This window comes from Dermochelys coriacea, chromosome 3 (genome assembly GCF_009764565.3).
Source record: "Dermochelys coriacea isolate rDerCor1 chromosome 3, rDerCor1.pri.v4, whole genome shotgun sequence".
Classification (NCBI taxonomy): domain Eukaryota; kingdom Metazoa; phylum Chordata; order Testudines; family Dermochelyidae; genus Dermochelys; species Dermochelys coriacea.
In genome coordinates, this window is record NC_050070.1 from 97502434 (window position 1) to 97523351 (window position 20918).

At 40.7% G+C, this 20918-nt stretch overlaps 1 protein-coding gene across 3 annotated transcripts in view; it reads left to right on the forward strand.

Annotated features, from left to right (window-relative positions):
• Positions 1-20918, forward strand: part of TRMT11 (tRNA methyltransferase 11 homolog) — a 64129-nt gene that overhangs the window by 13462 nt on the left and 29749 nt on the right. For all 3 annotated transcript variants that reach the window (XM_038395379.2, XM_038395377.2, XM_038395382.2), the window contains exons 4-11: positions 482-563; positions 656-748; positions 1960-2094; positions 5772-5928; positions 10583-10663; positions 12202-12366; positions 15449-15521; positions 17030-17161. In XM_038395379.2, coding sequence (XP_038251307.1) covers positions 482-563; positions 656-748; positions 1960-2094; positions 5772-5928; positions 10583-10663; positions 12202-12366; positions 15449-15521; positions 17030-17161 — 918 coding nt within the window. The remainder of the gene's footprint in view (positions 1-481; positions 564-655; positions 749-1959; positions 2095-5771; positions 5929-10582; positions 10664-12201; positions 12367-15448; positions 15522-17029; positions 17162-20918) is intronic.

The window sequence follows — 20918 nt, forward strand, 5'->3', positions numbered from 1 at the left end:
ATCTGTCTCAAAATGGCATAAGAGAGAACAACTTAAAAATGAGACAGAACCTCTGATGGTAGCTAGTCCCATTATAGCTTGGGCATTACAGCACAGTATAATTCTCAGGTATAATGATACCTAACCACTTTGAAATAGGTAAAGAACAGAATTTCAGCCTGAATGCTCTTTCTTGAACATTTTAAACATGAGTGAATTTTTGTTGGTGAATCATGCCTCTTAGCATGGTAGTAATTAATGCTAACATTGATAAATGAAGGATATTTTTTTTAAGGGTCCCATGACATAGGGACTAAAATTTGCATCTCCAGCTGAGACCCAATTAACAAAACAAAACCCTATTCAAGGCAGCAAGTAAGCATGTGGTTAAGTGCTTTCCTGAATATGTTGTGCAAGAAGACTGAATATGAAATAGGATGCTTATTTTATAAGGCATTGTTTCTCTTCACTGACGGCAATCTAATAATCATGGAATTTCCAGGTCTATATTTGAACTGTGGGGTCAGGGAAAATCTGCAGAGGAGCTGTTCACATCTCTGAAGAACTACCCAATGGAGAAGATGGTACGTGTCTAAAAATCTAGGCAATTAATTTCAGTCACACAGGATAGCGTTGCAATTTGTATTAACCAAAAGGTGTTTTTTCTTTATTTTAGGTTCCATATCTACAGTCAAACTCAACATACAAAATACATATTCATGCATTTAACAAAACACTGATACAAGAGGAAAAAATTAAAAGGATAGATGTAAGTGATTTAAAAAAAATCTTATTTTCAACTTCATGTGTTCATAAGAATACTATAGTGTTAATACATTTACACTTGAGTTGAGATTTTCAAAAGGGTTTAAGGGAATTAGTCATCCTAATTTCATTTGAAATTGGATGGGAGCTGTGTGCCTAACTCAAAATCCATTGAAAATCTCACAGTTGGTACTTTTCCTAATAGATCTACTCAAAAGCTTTTTATGAGGAAAAACAAGTTTCGATGTACCTATTTTACAAATGGGGAAACTGAGGCACTGAGTTGTTAAGGCCAAAATGTTGAAAGTTGGATGGCTAAAGTTAGGCAATGGACTTCTGGACACAGCACGTCTGGAAATCTGGCCACTTTCAGGTGCCTTTATTTTAGGCATTTGTATTTGGGAAAACTTTGACTTAACTGGCTTGCCCAATATGATGCAATGAGTTAGCTGCGGTGCTGGAAATAGTCTTCTGATTCCTGGTCCTGTGCCCAATCTGCTGGACCATGCTGTCTCTTCATAACTAGAATAGTGTTTTAATCAAGAAGCATTGGTAAGTGAATGCTAATTTTTGTATATTCCCATGATCTTTTAGAGAAATAGTGACTACTGTACTTACGCAAAATATTTTGTAGTCTTTATAGCCACCTATTTTACATATCTTGCTGAAATTTTCACTGTGAATGTTGATTCTCATTTTTGTGGTGTTGGGTTCCAGTGAGGAAGTTTGAGCAAAATTCCTTCAGCTGTTTCTCACTTACAAGGGAGTTGGGGTGAATCTCCTCCTCCCTCCCCTCCAATTATAGCTAGAATATTTTTTCAAGGGGCTAAAATGAAAAATGTCTGAATTTTGAAACTAGACACTTGGTGTAGCCATAGTCCTTACTGAGAGCAGGTACTTTTTGGCTTGATTTGAAAAAAGTTTTAATTTGAAAATGCCATATTTAGTATCCACAGTAAATCTCTTTTAGAAGTAAGCAATGCACATGTAATAATAAACACAATGGCACCTGACCTATCTTCAATCCAAAACCATTCAGCCTTTCTTTATACATCAGAAAGAAGCTGAAGAGTGAAATCTCAATCTTCTTTGTCCCCTTCCCACTTTTCTAGTAACTTTTAATGTCTAATTAACAGATGAGTTTTGTTTTTCTTGTCCTGACGATTTAAAAAATTGCCCCAGGAAGTCTAGAATTTTTTTTTCCTCTTTATACAGGCTCTGGAATTTCTGCCATTTGAAGGAAAAGTAAATTTAAAAAACCCAGAACATATCTTCTGGATTCTGGAAGATTATGGAATGGACCCTAACAACATTCCAGAAGAACCTCTTGATTTGTATTTTGGTAGATGGGTGAGTGGTAAAACTATATCAGATTTTAGTAATTCGCATAATCAGAAAAGACAGATTCTAGCATCATTACGTACATTTTAATTTCTAAAAAAAATAGTTTAAGAAAATTTAAAGCTTTAAAAAAAAAAGTGAAATTCTCTGCATTTTAAAAATTTACTAGTTGTTTATGCCACCATATACAGTATAATGCAATGATAGTGCAGAATTCTGGGAATCCTTATTGTGAGTAAGAAAAGACAGGTTAATTCATCAGTCCAAACAAAAATGAAAAGATTAAGGTGTCTGTGAAAAGAGATTAGACATGAGGGACGCAGTGAATTGTTGTGCTACTGTATATCCCCTTTATGGCAGCTCTGCCAGCACAGAGGAGCTGTAAACCTGTCGACTGGGGGTTTTCCAACATAGGGACAAGTCTCTGCAAAGCTCAATACTGGCTTAATAGTACTACACAGCCTCTTCACTACGCCCAGAGTAAAGGTGTGTGGAGGGAGGTATATGGCTGAAGCACCACTCTGAACAACTTTCTGAAGCTATAGGCAGCTGGATCCAAATTAGGACATCCCTGTGGCTGTTCTAACATGCCCTAGGGACTTGAAGTGGCCCTGGATGACGCCTAATTAGGTAAAGAAAGGTAGTTTTCCCATGGGTCCTATCCCTGCAACTCCACAAGCTAAATATGAGTCAGCAGTGTAACGCTGTTGCAAAAAAGTGAACATCATTCCGGGATGTATTAGCAGGAGTGTTGTAAGCAAGACGTGAGAAGTAATTCTTCCACTCTATTCCACGCTGATTAGGCCTCAGCTGGAGTATTGTGTCTAGTTCTGGGTGTCACATTTCAGGAAAGATGTGGACAAATCGGAGAAAGTCCAGAGAAGAGCAACAAAAGTGATTAAAGGTCTAGAAAACGTGACCTAGGAGGGAAGATTGAAAAAAAAAATGGGTTTGTTTAGTCTGGAAAAGAGAAAACTGAGAAGGGACCATAATAGTTTTCAAGTACATAAAAGGTTGGTACAAGGAGGCGGGAGAAAAATTGTTTTTCTTAACCTCTGAAAATAGGGCAAGAAGCAGTGGTCTTAAAATGCAGCAAGGGAGGTTTAGGTTGGACATTAGGAAATCACCTGTCAGGGTGGTCTAGATCTGGGATCTCAAACTCAAATTACCAGGAGGGCTTAATGAAGACTAATACATTGGCCCAAGGACTGCATCACTGACACTGCCTGCCCCCACTCTACCCCTTCCATGAGACCCACCCTGCCCTGCCCCCATTCCAACCCCTTCCCCAAAGTCCCCACCCCAACTCCGCCCCTCCCTGCCCCTATTCTAATCCCCTCCCCAATTCCCCGCCCCTGCCCTGCCTCTTCTCCGCCTCCTCCCCTGAGCACACGACTCCCTGCTCCTCCCCCCCTCCTAGAAACCGCTAAGTGCTGCCAAACAGCTGTTTGGCGGCGGGAAGCACCTGGAGGTAGGTAGAGGAGCGGAGACGAGGTGCACTGGGGGGGACGGCGGGGGAGAGGAGCTTGGCGGCTGCAGGAAATGACTGGGCTGGGGCGGGGCGCAGGGAACTTGGTGGGCCACCGCAAATAGCTCTGCGGGCTGCGTGTTTGAGACCCCTGGTCTAGATAATACTTAGTCCTGCCATGAGTGCAGGCGACTGGACTAGATGACCTCTTGAGGTCCCTTCCAGTTCTATGAACTTGGGACCTCAGAAGTTATTAACTCAGTGTAAATCAGAAGTTGATGTTTATGGAGTAGAACGTTGGAAGTGCCGGACTTTGGTCCCATCTACACTATATAGGAAGTACTGCCATGTTTTTTAAACTGGCTGGGACATGTTCATCTGATCCATGTACAATAAACGTGATTGATTTGTGTTCATACAACAGTGTCTTTCACAATATGGCCATGGTTCAGTCACATTGGCATATCCATATTCTACCTACCTAACTGTATTTGTATCAGTGCATCCAGGGAAAATCTGAACTAGTCTCTTGTACTACTTCAGCAAGGATAAAGCATCCAGATGTCATGTTCACAGGTAGGACCAGCAGTATATGGGGAAATGCACCCTTGGATGTCCTAGTGCAAAGAAAACTAGAAGGAAGGAAGACCTGCCAACTTGTTTACACAAACTTTGATATCTGGACAAGGTCCCTAACCAAGTAATAAGATCTGGTTACAAGAAGACAATTGTGACCACCTGGGCTGCTAGCAAGAATGATACTTGATTAGCTCTTAGTTACTAAGAGTATTGTCCACCTCTGTCACTAATGTAGAGAGGGCCTTGAGTTGCTGCAACACTGTGAAAGCCCTAAAGTCATTGTCTCATCTGTACTGGCTTTTTAAAAATATTTAAAGATAGAAACCTGTTTTAGATTCTACTATGGTTTGGCCAGCCAGTTTGTATTGGATCAAACTATGATGGCAGACTAGGTTTCTAACGTGGTTTGACCCTGCCTATGTTCTGTTCTGTTCAAACTGTGTTAGAAACATGATGGTTGAAATTCTCATTAAAAATGTTTGCTATTTTTTCAACAAGTTCTGGTCTGAAGAGTGTTTGCTTTTAACAGTACTTAAACATAGCTTATAAACCTAGCTGGAAAACCAGTGTAGCTAGGACCTTAATGTAGAACTTAAGTGGTTTGTTTGTGTAGCTATGTGTTTACATAAATACATTAATATATTTGAATTTTTAAGTTTAACTTTAATTCTGAATTTTCTGTGCGTAACAGGGAGGCCCAACCCCAACCCCAGCCTGGAGCCCGCTCCACACCCCCAGCGCAAAGCCCGTACCTCCTCCCAACCCCCTGCCTCAGCCCAGAGCCTACCTCCCATCCTCCAAACCCCTCAACTCTATCCCCAAGCCTGGAGCCCTCTCCTGCAACTCAAACCCCTCATCTCTGGCCACAACCCCAGCTGGAGCCCTCACCCCCTCTCGCATCCCAACCCCCTGAGCCAGCCCGGTGAAAATGAGTGAGCGACTGGCGGGGAGGAGGTGTGATGGAGTCAGGAGGAGCGCAGCGTGGGTGTTTGGTTTTGTGCAAGTAGAAAGTTGGAAACCCTACTTACTAAGGAGGTACATCTGAACAGGGATCAGCTGATTCCCCTGTAAAAAGTAACAGGAAATGGAAGAGGGTTGGTGAGAGAATTTCAGGGACTGCCAGAGAAAGCAAGCCTGGCAATGGCTTTTGGAGATACCCGAGGCTAGAGATTAAGGCCACCAAGGTAACTGCTTAATGTTTTTGTATTTTTATTTTTGGTTTGTTGTTTTGGGGGTGGAGCGGGAAACCAGAAGTGCCTGCAGGACTGGTCTGGTTTGAATTTCCTCTGGGAGCTCTGAAAAGGAAGGAGGAAGATTGAAGGTGGAGGCCTGCAGAGTGAACTCAGGCCACAAGGGGGTGCCTCAAAGGCAGCTGACACTATAACAGTTGGTAATTGCAACATCCCTGTAACTGATAGATAGCCTCAAGCCTAAAGTCTGGGAATTTTACTAATAGGCCAATTCTTTTATAGAGAAATCTCATTTCTATATTTTCAATGGATTCAATCCAAATGGCATACTATTCAGTGAAGAATGTCCGATATTCTGTTTGTGATGTAGTATAATTAAGGCTGTTTATTAGTTTATTTACCTATTATTTCCAGGGCCATCACATTGATTTTTCTAAATGTTTCTACAGATTGCAGATGGGCAAAGGGAGCTTATTGAGTCATACAGTGTAAAAAGGAGGCATTTTATTGGGAACACAAGCATGGATGCCTGCTTGTCTTTCATCATGGCAAACCATGGGAGAGTAAAAGCAAATGATGTCGTATTTGATCCATTTGTTGGAACAGGTATTTCTTTTTCTACTTCTGAAAAAAATTAGAAAATTGGTATTGCTTGCTTTATATATATTGTGTGTGAAAAGTAAGTTCTTTAGGGGAGGGACTGTTTTTGTTTGTTTGTACAGTGCCTAGCACAGCGAAGTCCTGGTTCGTAACTGAGGCTCCCAGTCCTGGTTCATTACTGGGTGCTGCCACAGTACAAATAAGAATAATTACAAAATTAACTGCTTGGTTATTTCCTGAAGTCCTGTAGGGGAAGTGGTTATAACTTCAGATGGACTGGGTAGAAAATGTAGAACAAAATACCTTCTCAATTCTTTATTTACCTTGAGTAACATTTTTGAAAGTGCCTAAGTCCCATTTTCAGAAGTTATTTAACTGCTTAGGAGCCAGAGTCACTCTGACTTTCAATAGAACTTAGGTTCCTAAATAATGTGAAATTTGAAGTTAGATTCCTAAGTCACTGTGGGAACTTTTAAGAATGTTGCCCCTTGTAACATTTTTGTGGGGGAGTTGTTAGGAAGGTATTGAAGGGCAGAGAGCATCCCCGACTGAACACAGTAGCATGGCAATTGTTGGACCATATTCTTCAGTCATGGAAATAATGAGCTCTTCCTTGTGTCCTAGGGAAATGTGGTGACAAATTTGTGCATTTTTCTCTGGATATGCATTTCTCTTTTTTTCCCCCGTTTTGTTTTTTGTTTTTTTTTTTCCTGATAAGTCAGTAGGGGGAGCTTTTATTCCATTTATTGGATCACTTGTGAGGCATTCAAGTACCTTTTTGTGCGCCTTGTTTGAATTTGAAATGGAAAAGCCTATGTTTCAGGATGTGCCATTTAAGTAGATTGTCAAGATAATTTCATCAATTTCTTCAAAGGCTATAGATGGAGTGTAGTGGATGTGACTTAGTGAAATCCCGGTAAACTTTGATTAGGTATCCAGAAGGAAGCAGGGGAGCAAGAAATGATCTAAAGGTATCTGTGCTAATGTGGAGGGGAGGGGAGGAGAAGGGAGTGTTTAGTTGGGAGGAAGGGTCCAGAGAATGAATGGCAGCAAGTCCTCATTGAGAAGTTAGGAATGGGGAGGAGCAGGTCCCACAGTTCTGGGACTGATTCTCTTTATTACTTGTAAATGTGACTTGGAAAATATCTTGCTTTGATGGCATCAGTGTTTTTCAGATGATACAAAGCGTTTGTCAATTCCACATTTTATATATAATATCGTTCATGTGCAAACGGAAATTTTCAGTTCACACTATAATCTTTTCAGAAACTTCTTCTCTTTTTCTTGTGTTTTTTGTTTGTTTTTTCCCCCCTTCACAGATTGGCAGTGCTTTTTGGAAGGTCAAGAAAATTCATTTACGCTTGTGTTCTGCTTCTCTTGTCAGATTCATTTAATTACAATATTTGTGTTTAAATAAAAACTAAAGTTACAAAGCAACTTTGTCATAGAATTCATTCTCTTAGGAAATCAAACTTGGAGAGAGATATAGGCAAGGGGGGTAAGATTAGACAGAACGGGAAGAATTCATTGTAATAGTGGAAGACAGAAAATGAAGACCGTGTTGTATGTTCTTTATTATCATCAATGTTGTATTCACTGTGATTCAGTTTTAAAGTGTGACTATTTGATATAGGTGGGAGGTAAAACCAGAGACTTATTGAGTGGTCAGTTCATGTTTCCTAACTCTTCCTTTTCTGCAATCAAGAAACAATTTATTAGATGAGCAAAGTACTCTTTCTTGCTCTCTTTATAGGACTGGGTGGTATATCATACTTGGGGACAGGGCTAGCTAAATTTGTCTTGACTCTCTGGAGGCATTGCCCATCTGTTCTGAGGGATTACAGTCAAGAAGGGAAACGGGTGACTCCTTTAGGGTGAGTAACCTTGTTTTTCCCAGATCCAATTAACAACAAAAAGTGGAGGACAATTATTTTTTTCCTCCTCATTTTTACTTAATTTGAATTCATTAATTTACAAATGTAAGAGGTTTTTTTTTTTAAAATGCTCTGAAATGGCATATATTTAATAAGTTTTAAGAATACTCTTAATTTGCGTAAAACTGAGAAGTTTTAAGAATACACAGATGGTGATGGGTAGCATTTGATGAATGTAGCTGTTGATAGCCTCAAGCCTAAAGTCTGGCTTTACTAATCTAAACTCCTCTTTAGATTACGGCTAAAGTAAAAATCTGTATTATAAGCACAAAGGTCAGATTGTGAACCCCTTACTCACACTGGTGAGCTGTTGACTTTTATGGAACTGTCCCACTCGCTAAAATGGGATGATCTGTATGCATAACCACTCATAACTGAGAGTTGCAGGTTTAGAGTCTGGTCTATAGTTGCAGTGTAAGGCCTTGTGCTATTATGTTATGCTCACTGTCGTGGACATCTCCTTAGTAATAATTTAACCCAGCAATGTTCTTTGGAAGTACATTACTGCCATCCTTCTCTTTATTTTGGAAGCTGTTCAGGACAGAGAGGAAACACTTGAATCCCTTTTATGTACCATTCAGATGTAGCATGATTTCAAGGGTAAATCATACATAACACTTTTTACTAAGCTAACAGATCTCAACAGTAAGGGGAAACAAATACTTAATTTACTTCTTAGTTTTTGTTGTGTGTGTATAGGACACCATTGACGTAGTAAAACGAAATATTATATACCCCAAAAAAATGCTAACTGTACACAGTCCTGTCCATCACAATAATTGAGGAAATAAACTGTCTTCGTTCTGGCCATACTTGCATAACTTGAAAGGGACATTGTCAATTTAAAATCTAACTATAAAAATGAGTTAGAAATTATTTTAAGTACTGCATCTGACACTGTCAATTGTTGTGCTTTTTACAATTACATTTTCCTAATATTTTAGTTTCTCTCCCCTGTTGCTGTGTGAAGCATTCCCACAAACAGACATTGAATTTACACAAACTGCTGTGAAATGGACAAGTAAACTAGGAGAAAACTTGGAACCATATTTTCCCCACTGTAATATTTTACTTTAAGTAACCTTAGGGATAAGTTGTAACAATAGAAAGTTTAAAAGAAACTATCAGACAGAAGTGATTTTTAAACTGATGTTCATTTAATCAGCTTATGGTAACCGGAGGGGAGTGGAAGTGCTGAACAAACCAGCTCTTCCTGATGTGGATCCTATCCTCTGGGTGTTTATAGAGGTGATGAACAGTAGAACTCTACTTCTTTTTAGAAACTGTTTTTCCACATCTTCAGACGTATCATCAGTACCTCTTGAGCTGTAGAGGAACACTGCTACCCTGGACTGTCTCTTATCTCCTTCTCAGTTTAAACCCTCCATTGAATCTCAGATGATTATCCTGCTGAGTTAGAGAATCATAGAATTGTAGCACTGGAAGGGACTTTGAGACGTCAAGTCCAGCCTCAGCACTGTGGCAGGATCAAGCAAATGTAGACCATCCCTGATAGATGTTTATCCAACCTGTTTTTTAAAACCTCCAGTGGAGTGGGGAGATTCCGCAACTTTCCTTGGAAGCCTTAAATTCCAGGAGATTCGACAACCTTTGGAAGCCTTAATTTTTTTCCCCAATATCTAACTTAAATCTCCCTTGCTGCAGATTATGTCCATTATTTCTTGTCCTACCTTCAGTAGACATGAGGAACAATTGATCACAGTCCTCTTTAGAACAGCCCTTCGCATATTGGAAGACTGTTCTCAGGTCCCCCCCATAGTTTTCTTTTTGCAAGACTAAACAGGCCCAGCATTTTTAACGTTTCCTTATAAGGTCAGGTTTTCTAAACCCGTTATCATTTTTGTTGCTCTTCTCTGGACTCCCTCAGATTTGTCCACATCTTTCTTAGTATGGTGCCCAGAACTGGACTCGGTACTCTAATTGAGGCCTCACCAGTGTCAAACAGAGTGGGACAAGTACCTCCCATGTCTTCCATGACACTCCTGTTAATAAACTCCAGAATGATATTGGCCTTTTTCACAGTTGTGTCACATTGTTGACTCCTATTCAGTTTGTGATCCATTATAACCCCCAGATCCTTTTTATCAGCACCACCACCAAGCCAGTTAGTCCCCATTTTGTAATTGTGCATTTGATTCTTTCCTCCTTATGTGAAGTACTTTGCACTTGTCTATTGCATTTAATCTCGTTGATTTCAGACCACTTCTCTAATTTATCAAGGTCATTTGGATTTCTAATCCTGTCCTTGAAAATGCTTGCAACCCCTCCCATCTTGGTGTCATCTGCAAGTTTTATAAGCATATCCTCCATTTCATTATCCAAGTCATTATCTTGGCTACTGCACAGTGTAATCTTGTGAAGGTGGCCCCCATCTGATAGTTTTCACATTTTAAGGCAATGCACTTTAGTACATGGGAGTGGATGCCTGCCTTGCAGAAATGGGCACCCTTGTGTGCAGACCATACGACCAGCCTCCAAAGTTAAACTAAGGTACAGTGAAGAGAATAAAAGAGAAAATAGTGTTGGCACACAAGGGACCTCACAGTAATATTATTTCTAACTATAACTAGAAAGGAGCAACTGCCATTTGATTGTAACCCAGAGTTGTACATGTGTTTTCACATTTCTCATGTTCCTCAATACAGACTCTCAGGTAGCAATATCCATTACAGCAGATGATACACTTTTTTATCTTTCCTTTGCAGGTGGCCTTCTTATATCCTCTGCACGTTTTGGAGCATACGTGTGTGGTACTGATATAGATTATAACACTGTCCATGGATTAGGTACGTTGTATATTTTCTTTCTGAACAAGTTAATTCTAACTCTTCAGTATTTAAGTATCTTTTATAGCAGGTACTAGTAGATCCGGATTGAAAGGAGCATTCCTCTTCACAGGGTTTGTTTTGGGAAACATCTGTGATACAGTAACAGATTTACGGATATAGCCTAACTAGGCAGTACTCTGAATATTAATGGTCAGTAAGATATAAAGATTTTTATTTTTTTTTATTTTAAAGTTTTCTAGTATATGTAATTAGTTTAATTGCCAATCCAACAACAACTGAATTATGTCATCTGGAGTGGCAGTGCCTGGCATGGTTCAGTTTAGTGGTAAGATTAGCAGGTAGATTGGTTTGACTAATTGCGATGCCCCAGAGCCAGTGGGTCATGGGGACAAGCATAGTGAGTTTCTATCCAAACTTCTTAACATGACTGAATGAGGAGGAATTGGGCTTTGAGATGGGCGTTTTCTTTGCAGTGGGTTGGAACTCACTAAAGCTCAATTTTAAGTATTTTGGCTTTAATACCAGTTTGTATTGGCGGTTTTTGTTACTAAAAACTGTTAAACTTTTTTTGAACTTTTTTTTTAGAGTTGTCTCGTTATATTGATAGTGCAGTTTAAAGTAGTGGAATTCAGTATTGCAACTATATGTTCCCATTGAGATATTATGCCTTATGCCACAGGTGTGTATTTCTTAATCTGCAAATATTCAAGATGAGGGAAAGTTATCTTCATATTAAAGTTAGATACAGATGTGTTCTCTCTTCCTGTTAAATCCCAGAGAAGTACCTTCATGGTGGGAAATGCATATTGGCTTTATTGAATCCCTTTTGTTTTCTGTGTTAAATTAAGATAAAAGGTTAGCCATTGTTAGTCTAACAAAGGGATTAAAAAAACAGTAAACCACTGCTAGTACTGGTGGCACCATCCTGTTTTGTTGTACAGTGGTTATTTTCTTAGCAGCTTTTGAAACCCAAAGTTCTAACAATATTTTTGCTACTCTGGAAGATTCTTGTGTAGATTAAATTTGATGTATGAATAGGATTTTATGTGATGTGTGTTAGCATAACATGAGTGCCTTGTAAACTTTCCTCACAATATCTCTGTGAAGTAGGGGAGTTTTATGTAACTGTTTCTTCCTCTCATTTGCATTTATGGAGCAATGTAATTGTGAAATGGAAGGCTTGAATAGAATAACTTCTGATACTTCAGAGAATGCTGACAGCCACTTTCCACAATAAGTAGGACAAGTCTGGTGACGAGATCTTAAATTGTTTTTATTTGAGGCAACTACTCAAATATGAATCCTATGAAGTGTTGTGAGATCTACTGTTGAAAAGCATTATATAAGAGCTAGGTGACCTTATTATTCTCTTAAAATAAATGAAAAATCAGAACACTTTTGCCACATCTAATTTGCCTTAGATCAACCTTCAACCTTTTTTCATTGGCAGACCCCTTTGGAAATGTTAGACATAGTCTGTGGACCACAGGTTGAAAACCTCTGCCTTAGACTATGCCTTTTTTATTTTCTTGCAGGTAAGGCAAGCAGGAAGGACCAGAAGTGGAGAGGACCAGATGAGAATATCAGAGCTAACCTTCGGCAGTATGGTTTAGAGAAATACTATCTTGATGCACTCATTTCTGATGCATCAAAACCTATATGGAGGAAGGGAATGCTTTTTGATGCAATTATTACAGATCGTAAGTTGATTAATGTCCTAAATATTTGTGATTCATAACAGCCTAACTGTGGTATCCAAAAGATTATATATTGTATGTGCTGAGTTGGCATACAAACCTGAGACTGATATTGGTACAGGGTCATCAAATCTTTGCCTAACAAAAGGATGTGTGCCAGGAGCACACGGGACAACACGCAGAGCCAGAATATAATATTTTTATGTTGAGTGCAACCTTTCTACACAAGCAGTCTGATTGACTTCCATAGAACTACTAGTTATGTAAGGTGCTATTTAGTATGTGTAAGGGCATTGGAACCTGACTCTTAATTTGCGTAAAACTGAGAAGTTTGCATCTACCATCTTGACAGAAGTATGGCCTGCTGAGACCACAAATCTGCTAATAGTGTGTGCTGGAATCTGTGATTTCCACATTAGAAATGATGAACATCACAGACAGAAATTGGGGCTGCATTTTCACCACCTCTGCATTTAATCTGAGTATGTTAAATACCTAATGAAATATGGACCACTGTATTAAAGCATTGTAACTATAATATTTCGTTTTTTGTTTCATTAACTTATTTCCACTGAAAGAGTATTTGGTTCCTATTCAGAAATATATCTTATTGTCTCCTATACCTTTACTGAGTCACGCTTCTTTCTGGAGTGACTTTATCTGCATTAGGAGAGGTTTCTGTTCAATTTTTAAGTTGTACTGCATTGCTCTTGGGGCTGGATTCAAACACTATTGAAGTCCATGGAAAGGGTCTGACTGACTTTCATCATGCCCTGAAGTGCTCACTGAAATGATTTCAAACAAACTCCTAGTGCATCTTCTGCATGCTTGACTGCCAGCAATGTGAAAGATATGAAAGGTTCTCTGCTCTTTTAAATCTCTTTATTAGACACCATTTGTCATGAGCAGGAGACCTAAAAGGCAGCACAGTCTACTAGATTAAACGTGGGATGGGGAGCCAGGAACTCCTGACCTCTGCTATGGCTCTGCCCTGACTTGCTGCGTTACCGTGAGCAGATCAGTTAAGACTCTATTCTGTTGCGCTTGTTCCTGGCGAGTGTTACTTCACTCCAGGAGCAGTCCCGTTGATTTCATTGGGACTGCTGGCCAAACTAGGTAATGCACATCGTGAGTAAGGGTATTAGAATCAAGCCCTTAATCTCTGTGCTTCAGTTTCCACGTCTGTAAAATGGAGATGACACTTCCCTGATGCCATGGTGATAAGAGCATTAGGAAAGCTTACAGAAGTGTTGAAGGTGAATTAATGTTTGTACAGCATTCTTAAAGCTTTGCAGAGATATGTAAAAATAAAGACTTGTGTAGTAGTATTTATGATTTTTTTTAAATGTAAAAAATTACAACCGTTTGAAGTATTTGTTCAGATTTTCTAGGTGCATTAACGGGTTAGTTCTTCAGACTTTTGTAGTGGGTTGGCTGCTTACTGAGCACCTCCTTGTGGCCAGGTGTCGCTTTGAAGGCACTCTGCCCCTTTAGCCCCCCTCTTGTGGGTCCATTAAGCCCCTCCTTCCCTGCAAGTCTCTTTTCTGGCTAACAGCATCCCCACCTGGGGCTGGTTTAATAATAGAAAAGGTTCAAACAATCCTCAGTCCTTAATAACAAAATAGTTCAAACAGTTGTCAGACAGTCCCCAAAATAAAGTTCATAATGGTTACACACAAATTCATATTCAGCCCTGGTTCTTCTGCCACACACAAAGCTTTGCTCTACCCAAAGCTTTTGCTCTGTGCTAACCAAATCTGCCAGTCCTGGACCTTTCTGGTTGGAGCTCTGGCCTGGGCTTTCTTCTCTTGTCAGTGTTTCCCCTTATCTTGAGGGAGAAGCCAGTGTATATACTACCCTCCTCCAGAGAGCTGATCCCAGTGGACTGAAAGAGAAGGGAGCCCTGCCCCGCTCTATACTACAGGGCTCCTGATCCCAAAGTATTCCAAGGATTTTACAAAGCAATAGATAGTGGTAGTGAAACAACTACACAGGTGAGCTTAACAGCCATAGCAAGAGCTCGGACATAACCTTGGACATTTATGACCTGTTTCCCTCAGATGGGGAGAGAAGACTATTGGCTAGGGCACTAAGGATAACCCATATCTTTCTGAAAAATGCAATTGGAGTTTTAGGGCCTACATGGGCATTCAACCAGGGATAAAAAGAAGAACATTGGCTACATCCATTGTCTTATACTTAGATGATAGAGTCTTTGGAGCAGAGACCACCTTTTTGTTCGGTTTGTCTTGTGCCTAGCGCACTGGGGTCCTGGTCCCTAGACACTACCACAATACAATAACAATCTCTTTTCTGAAGCTCCCTTTTCCAATGCTGCCCTGCAGCATCAGTGTGGCAGAGTCCCATCCCAGGACATACCCCTTCGAGGCACGAAGGGGCCTTGCAGGTATCCTGCCCTCAGTTCCCTCAATGACATATTGCTGGCAAGAGTACTTAAAGTAACACTCTACTTCCCAGGGTTCAATTTATTGGCCCAAACCCTTTCTGAGGTTTTCAATTTCACTCACATTCCAGGGCATCTGGTTCCTAGTTCCCCCCTCCAGTTACTTCTGAACCCCAACCAGGGAGTTCTGTCATTCCCTCATCAGCCCCTGACCTCTCTGGAGAGCCAGGCCATTTCGTGGGCCTTTTCCAATTCAACTTCCTGTTAGAGGGTCTTCTGGCTTCCTCTAGCCTTAAAAGGGTCATTAAACCCCATTACAAGATGAAACAAGGGAAGGGGATTAACAGCGTTATGTGTTGTTGGAAATATAAAGAAGATCTTTTAGCCAACAAAATCATTTAAAAAAAAAACCAAAGCTCTTCAGCACCATATTAAATAGTTTTTAAGTGTTTAATGTGCACTTGACTATTTAGTGTCTTACTGATAAGAGACCTTTTTGAAATAGCTTTAAAAAAGTGAGCCTTAGGAGCAAGATAAACTTTTAATGGATACATCTTGAAGACGTTAATCTTATAAACTCTTTGCAACTGCTACCACATGTACACTATTGTAGAATTTCATGACGTTATTTGTGTAAAGGGTGAACTCCTGATCTCGACATTATGTATTTACTCTGTATAGCTCCATATGGCATACGAGAAGCTACTAGACGAACTGGTTCACAAAAAGAAATGCTTAAAGCAATGGAAAGAGGGTAGGTAAGCCTTTTATTAATTGTAAATAGCAATGTGTTAATGGAAGGCCAGCCACAGTTTTAGAAACTTACTTCATTGCTGTCCTTTAACCAAACAATTTTAAAAAGTACCACCATCACTACATAACTTGCAAAAGTGACCGTCAGTGCTCGTCTTCCTAAAATCCTCCTCCTCGGCCATGTAAGTTTTTTCTAGTTTCTAAGTTCCAAACTTACATTTACAAAATAGCTTCACATCATCATCCCTGTTGCTTACCTTTGTTTTAAACCTCTTCATATACCGTGTCTAGGGCCCTACCAAATTCATGGTCTATTTTGGTCAATATCATAGTCATGGGATTTTAAAAATTGTAAATTTCATGCTTTCAGCTATTTAAATCTGAAATTTCATGGTGTTATAATTGTAGGGGTCCTGACCCAAAAAGGTGGTGTGGGGGGGTGGGGGCTGGTGGTCACAAGGTATTGTAGGGGGGTTGTGGTACTGCTACCCTTACTTCCGCACTGCTGCTGGCGGCGACACTGCCTTCAGAGCCGGGCACCTGGAGAGCGGCGGCTGCTGGCCAGGAGACCAGCTCTGAAGGCAAAGCCACCGCCAGTAGCAGGGCAAAAGTAAGGGTGGCAATGCCATAGCATGCCACCCTTACTTCTGTGCTGCTGCCTGCAGAGCTGGGCCCACAGTCATCAGTCGCCACTGGCTAGCCGTCCAGCGCTGAAGGCAGCAGCGCAGAAGTAATAGTGCCATGGTATGGTATTGCCCCCTACTTCTGTGCTGCTGCTGGCGGGGTGCTGCCTTCAGAGCTGGGTGCCCAGCCAACAGCTGCCGCTCTCCGGCTGCCCCGCTCTGAAGGCAGCGCAGAAGTAAGGGTGGCAATACCATGACCCCTCTAAAATAATCTTGCGATGCCCCCTGCGACTCCCTTTTGGGTCAGGACCCCCAGTTTTGAGACACACTGGTCTCCCCTGTGAATCTGTATAATATAGGGTAAAAGCACAGACCAGACTAGATTTCATGGGGAGAGACCAGATTTCGCGGTCCATGATGCCTTTTTTCATGGCCAATAATTTGGTAGGGCCCTAACCATGTCTTTTAGTTTTCCTTGCCCCCCTCTTTGTGCTTACCTACAATAAGCATTCTCTGTCCTGGCAGACAATCTCTCCATTGTTGGGATGACAGCCTTTTCTGCTTCTTGGCCTTGAGGTGTATCTCACGAAAGCTTATGCTCTAATAAATTTATTAGTCTCTAAGGTGCCACAAGTACTCCTTTTCTTTTTACAAAATAGTTGTATTTCAAAAGTGATTTTAGTTGAGTAGTTTTCTCTTTAAATATTAGGGATGGAATTTGCAAAGCCACTGTGAAGGAGTTTGGATGCATATTTCTCATTAATTTTAGTGGGACTTGGTCATCTAAAAGCCATAGTTGGCTTTGCAAATCTCAGACTATGTTGTTCAGAAAATAAAATAAAATTGTGGCTATTACCTGTTCAGTATTTTTTTTAATATTGTTTAGCACAGAAAATCACATCTCCATTTCCTCGAACTATCATCTGAGTGATATCTTTTTTGACCTGTTAAACTCTGCGGCAGAGTACCTGGTGATGGGAGGAAGATTGGTGTACTGGCTACCGGTTTACAGACCCGAGTACGTACTCTTCTAAGTGCCTTGATATCTAGTGTGTAGTAGATAAAAATTAATACTATAACTTAGTCATAATTTCTTCCAGAGTGGGATGTTTCTAAAACTTCCTACTGGGGTTTAAGAGGGATTCCTATGATTTTCATATATTGAAACTGGATGGGTGAGGGAGAACAGAGTTTGGAACAATTTTTGAAAGGAGAGCGAACCATGTGCTGCCAGTTAGAAATCAAAACTTTTATATTTTTGCAAAAATGCATGCTGCTGATAAAGGAATGGTATGTGACTGGAATCCAGGTAAACGTCAAAGCTAAATGAACACCCCTTTAAGAGCAGGCAGTATTAGTTTGCCTTTTTACTGGGGCTTGACCTTTTTAAAGAGAGAGATTCTGGACAATGACATTCTCCAGGAGAGTCCAGAGGTCAGCTGACCAAGAGGAATCATGACTGCCAGGCTATACAAGAAGCTGACTGTGGCTCAGTTAGGGGAGAGACAGACTTGCAGGGAACAGGAGATGCTGGCTGTTCAGCTGCATAGGTATGGGTTATGACTGTGGTGGACTGGGAAAGCTTACCAGGGATGAGGTGGCTCCCTGTGAAGAGAGTGAGCTGGGGTGGAGTCTGCCAGAGGGCTTGGCTAATGAGGCCTGAGATCAGCCTTTCTTGTCCCTCCACTGCACCACCAGGAGTGGGCGAGCTGACACACCTGCCATGAGAGGGAAAGGACTGTTGAGTCTCAAAGCCTGGAGAAGGCTGAGAAGAGCAGAGAACCCTCTTCCCAATAGGGTAAGGAATCATTTGGCCCTGGAAAGAGGGTACATGACTTAACTGGGTATGGAAGGGCAGTCATGAATCAGTGTGGGTGAAAGCTGTAGCCTGTGGAGCAGGAAGACACTGTAGCCCCAGGAGAGCAAGCCTGCACTAACAAGGCAGAAGGACTATTCAGTCTGGGAAGAGCTAGAGAAATTAGTTTGATTTGGTTTGGCCTTGTGTGATACTTGGAAGGGGAAGTATTGACCACAGGTTAAACGCCATCCCATCCATCTGCCTGGGAAAGACTGGGACAGCTGCTAAAGAGGGGGAAACTGAGACATAACTAGATGTAAGGAGAAATAAGGACTCTGTTACTGGCCATAGGACAGACAATAGTTGGGGAAAAAGGAAGTATTTTCTTTTCTTTCAGATGGGAACTGAGGGACAGAGATGGACTTGCCCACGGTAATACTGGAAGGATGTGGTAGAGCTGGGAATTGAATATTAGTCTCTTAAGTCTTGGTCCAGTGCCTTAGACAAAGTTACACCCTGAGCCTCTGGAGTTACGGCATGTCAGGCAAACTTTTCGTTATGTTGGTAAGAGAACAGAAATTGCATTCTGAATGCCAAGGCCCTATGTCCTTCACAGCAAGCTGAAACTAAATTTTGTGGAAGACCCTTTGACTTCTGTGACGTGCCGTTGCAGCAGACTGGAAATTTTGCACAACTTATTTAAATTATTGAGTCTTTTATTGAATTGAACATGAACAAAAATGCAGCCAGTATAATAGGCCATGTTAAGTAGAATTCATTTTATGCTGTCCCACACTCTGTTTTCAGTTTTTTGTGAGGGCAATATATAATTGTGTCATGGAAATTTAATTTGGGAGGGAGGTGGAAGCTGGATGTGTTTGGCAGCTGGATATTTGAGGCTTTTTGAACCCCGGAAGGGTATGGGAAGCAGTTTGGGATTGTGGGCTAAGCACGTTAGTTGGATGTTTGTGATAAAATTATCAGCAATGACATGGCTAATTGGAAATATAGACATTTAAACTGTCATCCTTAGGTTGACTAAAATGGATCATATGTATCTCAGAGGTATTCTTTCAGGCTGTCCGCAAACTCAAGGAACAATATTGTATTGTTATACATTAGCTCACCTTTTAAAAGTTTTCTTTGCAATTAGGAGTGGAAAATTGGTGTATGTGTTGTTTTAATATGAGAGCTTAGATTTTAAAGTGCCAATCTGGGGCAAAGGGTGTGTTTTGCAGCCATGGAATACATGGGATCCTGTCTGTTATTCACAGGTGTCAAATATGTAACCTAACATGTCAGCCTGTAAGAGATATTCCTCACAGGTATATAGAAGGGGGTAGTATACAGATATGTTTACATATCTTAGATCAGCACCAATACAGCTTGTACATTGTCAAAAGCTTCTTTCTTCAGACACCCCAGTTCCAGGCTACCACGTGTGGTGGGACTGGAAACCACTAACAATTGTCCAAGGTTATACCCAGTAGTAAAACCCTGTGGCTTGTCAGGTTGTGACACCTCAATGCTAACTCTGGGCATCAAGTGATTATTATCAATGAGATATCATTTTAACACTTGGAAAGACAAAGAATCTAACATCAGACCTCTCTCTAGTTACTTTGTGATGGTGGAATCACTACAAAAATGTACTTCAAAGGTGAGTGTAGTGGATCTGTATCATGTAGCTTGCATGTCACTCTTTATGAATGATGGAATAAATTATTTTTGTGACTACTTATTAAATAGTTCTTGCAAACAAAAAGGTGCCTTAACCAATGGAAGTTTTTAATTTGTTATTTAGAATGTCTGTGGCAGCTTATCTCTGATGGCATTGTGTGTGCTTGTGAATTCCTAGGTTGCTAAAATGTATGGCTTGTGCTAGTATTCTGTTTGCTTAGAATTGTCAAGTCTATTCTGTTTGTCACGGCATCACGTTTCTACCCCGGCCGCAGCTGGGCCCAGACCGCAGGCTGAGTTAGGGCCTGGGGAGAGGCTCCTCTCCCGCAGCGGGTTGGGGCCAGGCTAGGTGGGGCTGAGGGAGGGGCGCCCCTCCGCTGGCCGCGGCAGGTCCTCGGGTGGGTTCTCTGAGCGCCTGTACAGCGCTAAATAGGTTGCTGCGCGGCCACACAGCTTACAGGGAACTTGGATTAGAGCAGGTGACTAGGAGTTATGAATTCTGTGTTCTGTTGTAGCTGTGCCATTGACTTGCCTTGGGCAAATCAACCTCTCACTTCCTCAGTTTCCCCATGTGTAAAATGGTGCTGACTACCTACTGTTGTGAATGTTTTGTTCATAGTGCAATGTGAAAATTTCAGATGAAATGCACTATGGAAATGTGAAACCTTAATATATTAACACATTGAGTTTTCAGTTCTAATCCTCTGTGCAGGTTCTTACTTGAACAAAACTTGCTAGCAAATTTATGGGCCAAAGCGAGAGAAGCTAGTGACTAATCTGTTGAGGTATCAGGTATTCACTGATAATGTCTCCCTTCCTATTCTTCTGTAACTTATAGTTACCATATGTCCTCTTCTTTTAAATTAAAAACAAAATTGGGTAAAATGGATTTTTGTTAAAGCAATTGCTACTATACTTCATTTGGCAACGTTCTAAGATTTACCTAACGGAGTAATCATTACCTGTAGAAAGACCTGTCTGCATTAATGCTAAAAAGACAGGAAGGTGTTTTAGCAGAGTGATAACACCTCTCATTCTGAAAGATAACATTACACTCCAAAGTAGTTTATTGTTTCAATCTGACATTGAAATCATTGTTAGGCCTGAATTCTTTTAATTCCTTAGCTATCAGGCTTTTACACAGTTATGAAGAAAAACTTCTAAAATAAGTGGTGGCAAAGTGCCTATCTTTGTAAGCTGTTAAGAATTCTTTGGCCCTCTTCTGTCAGGCATTTCCTGATTTTTACCTATTGTAAGGTGTTGCCAAATTTCAAACAGTAGGTGAATTGGGAGAGTT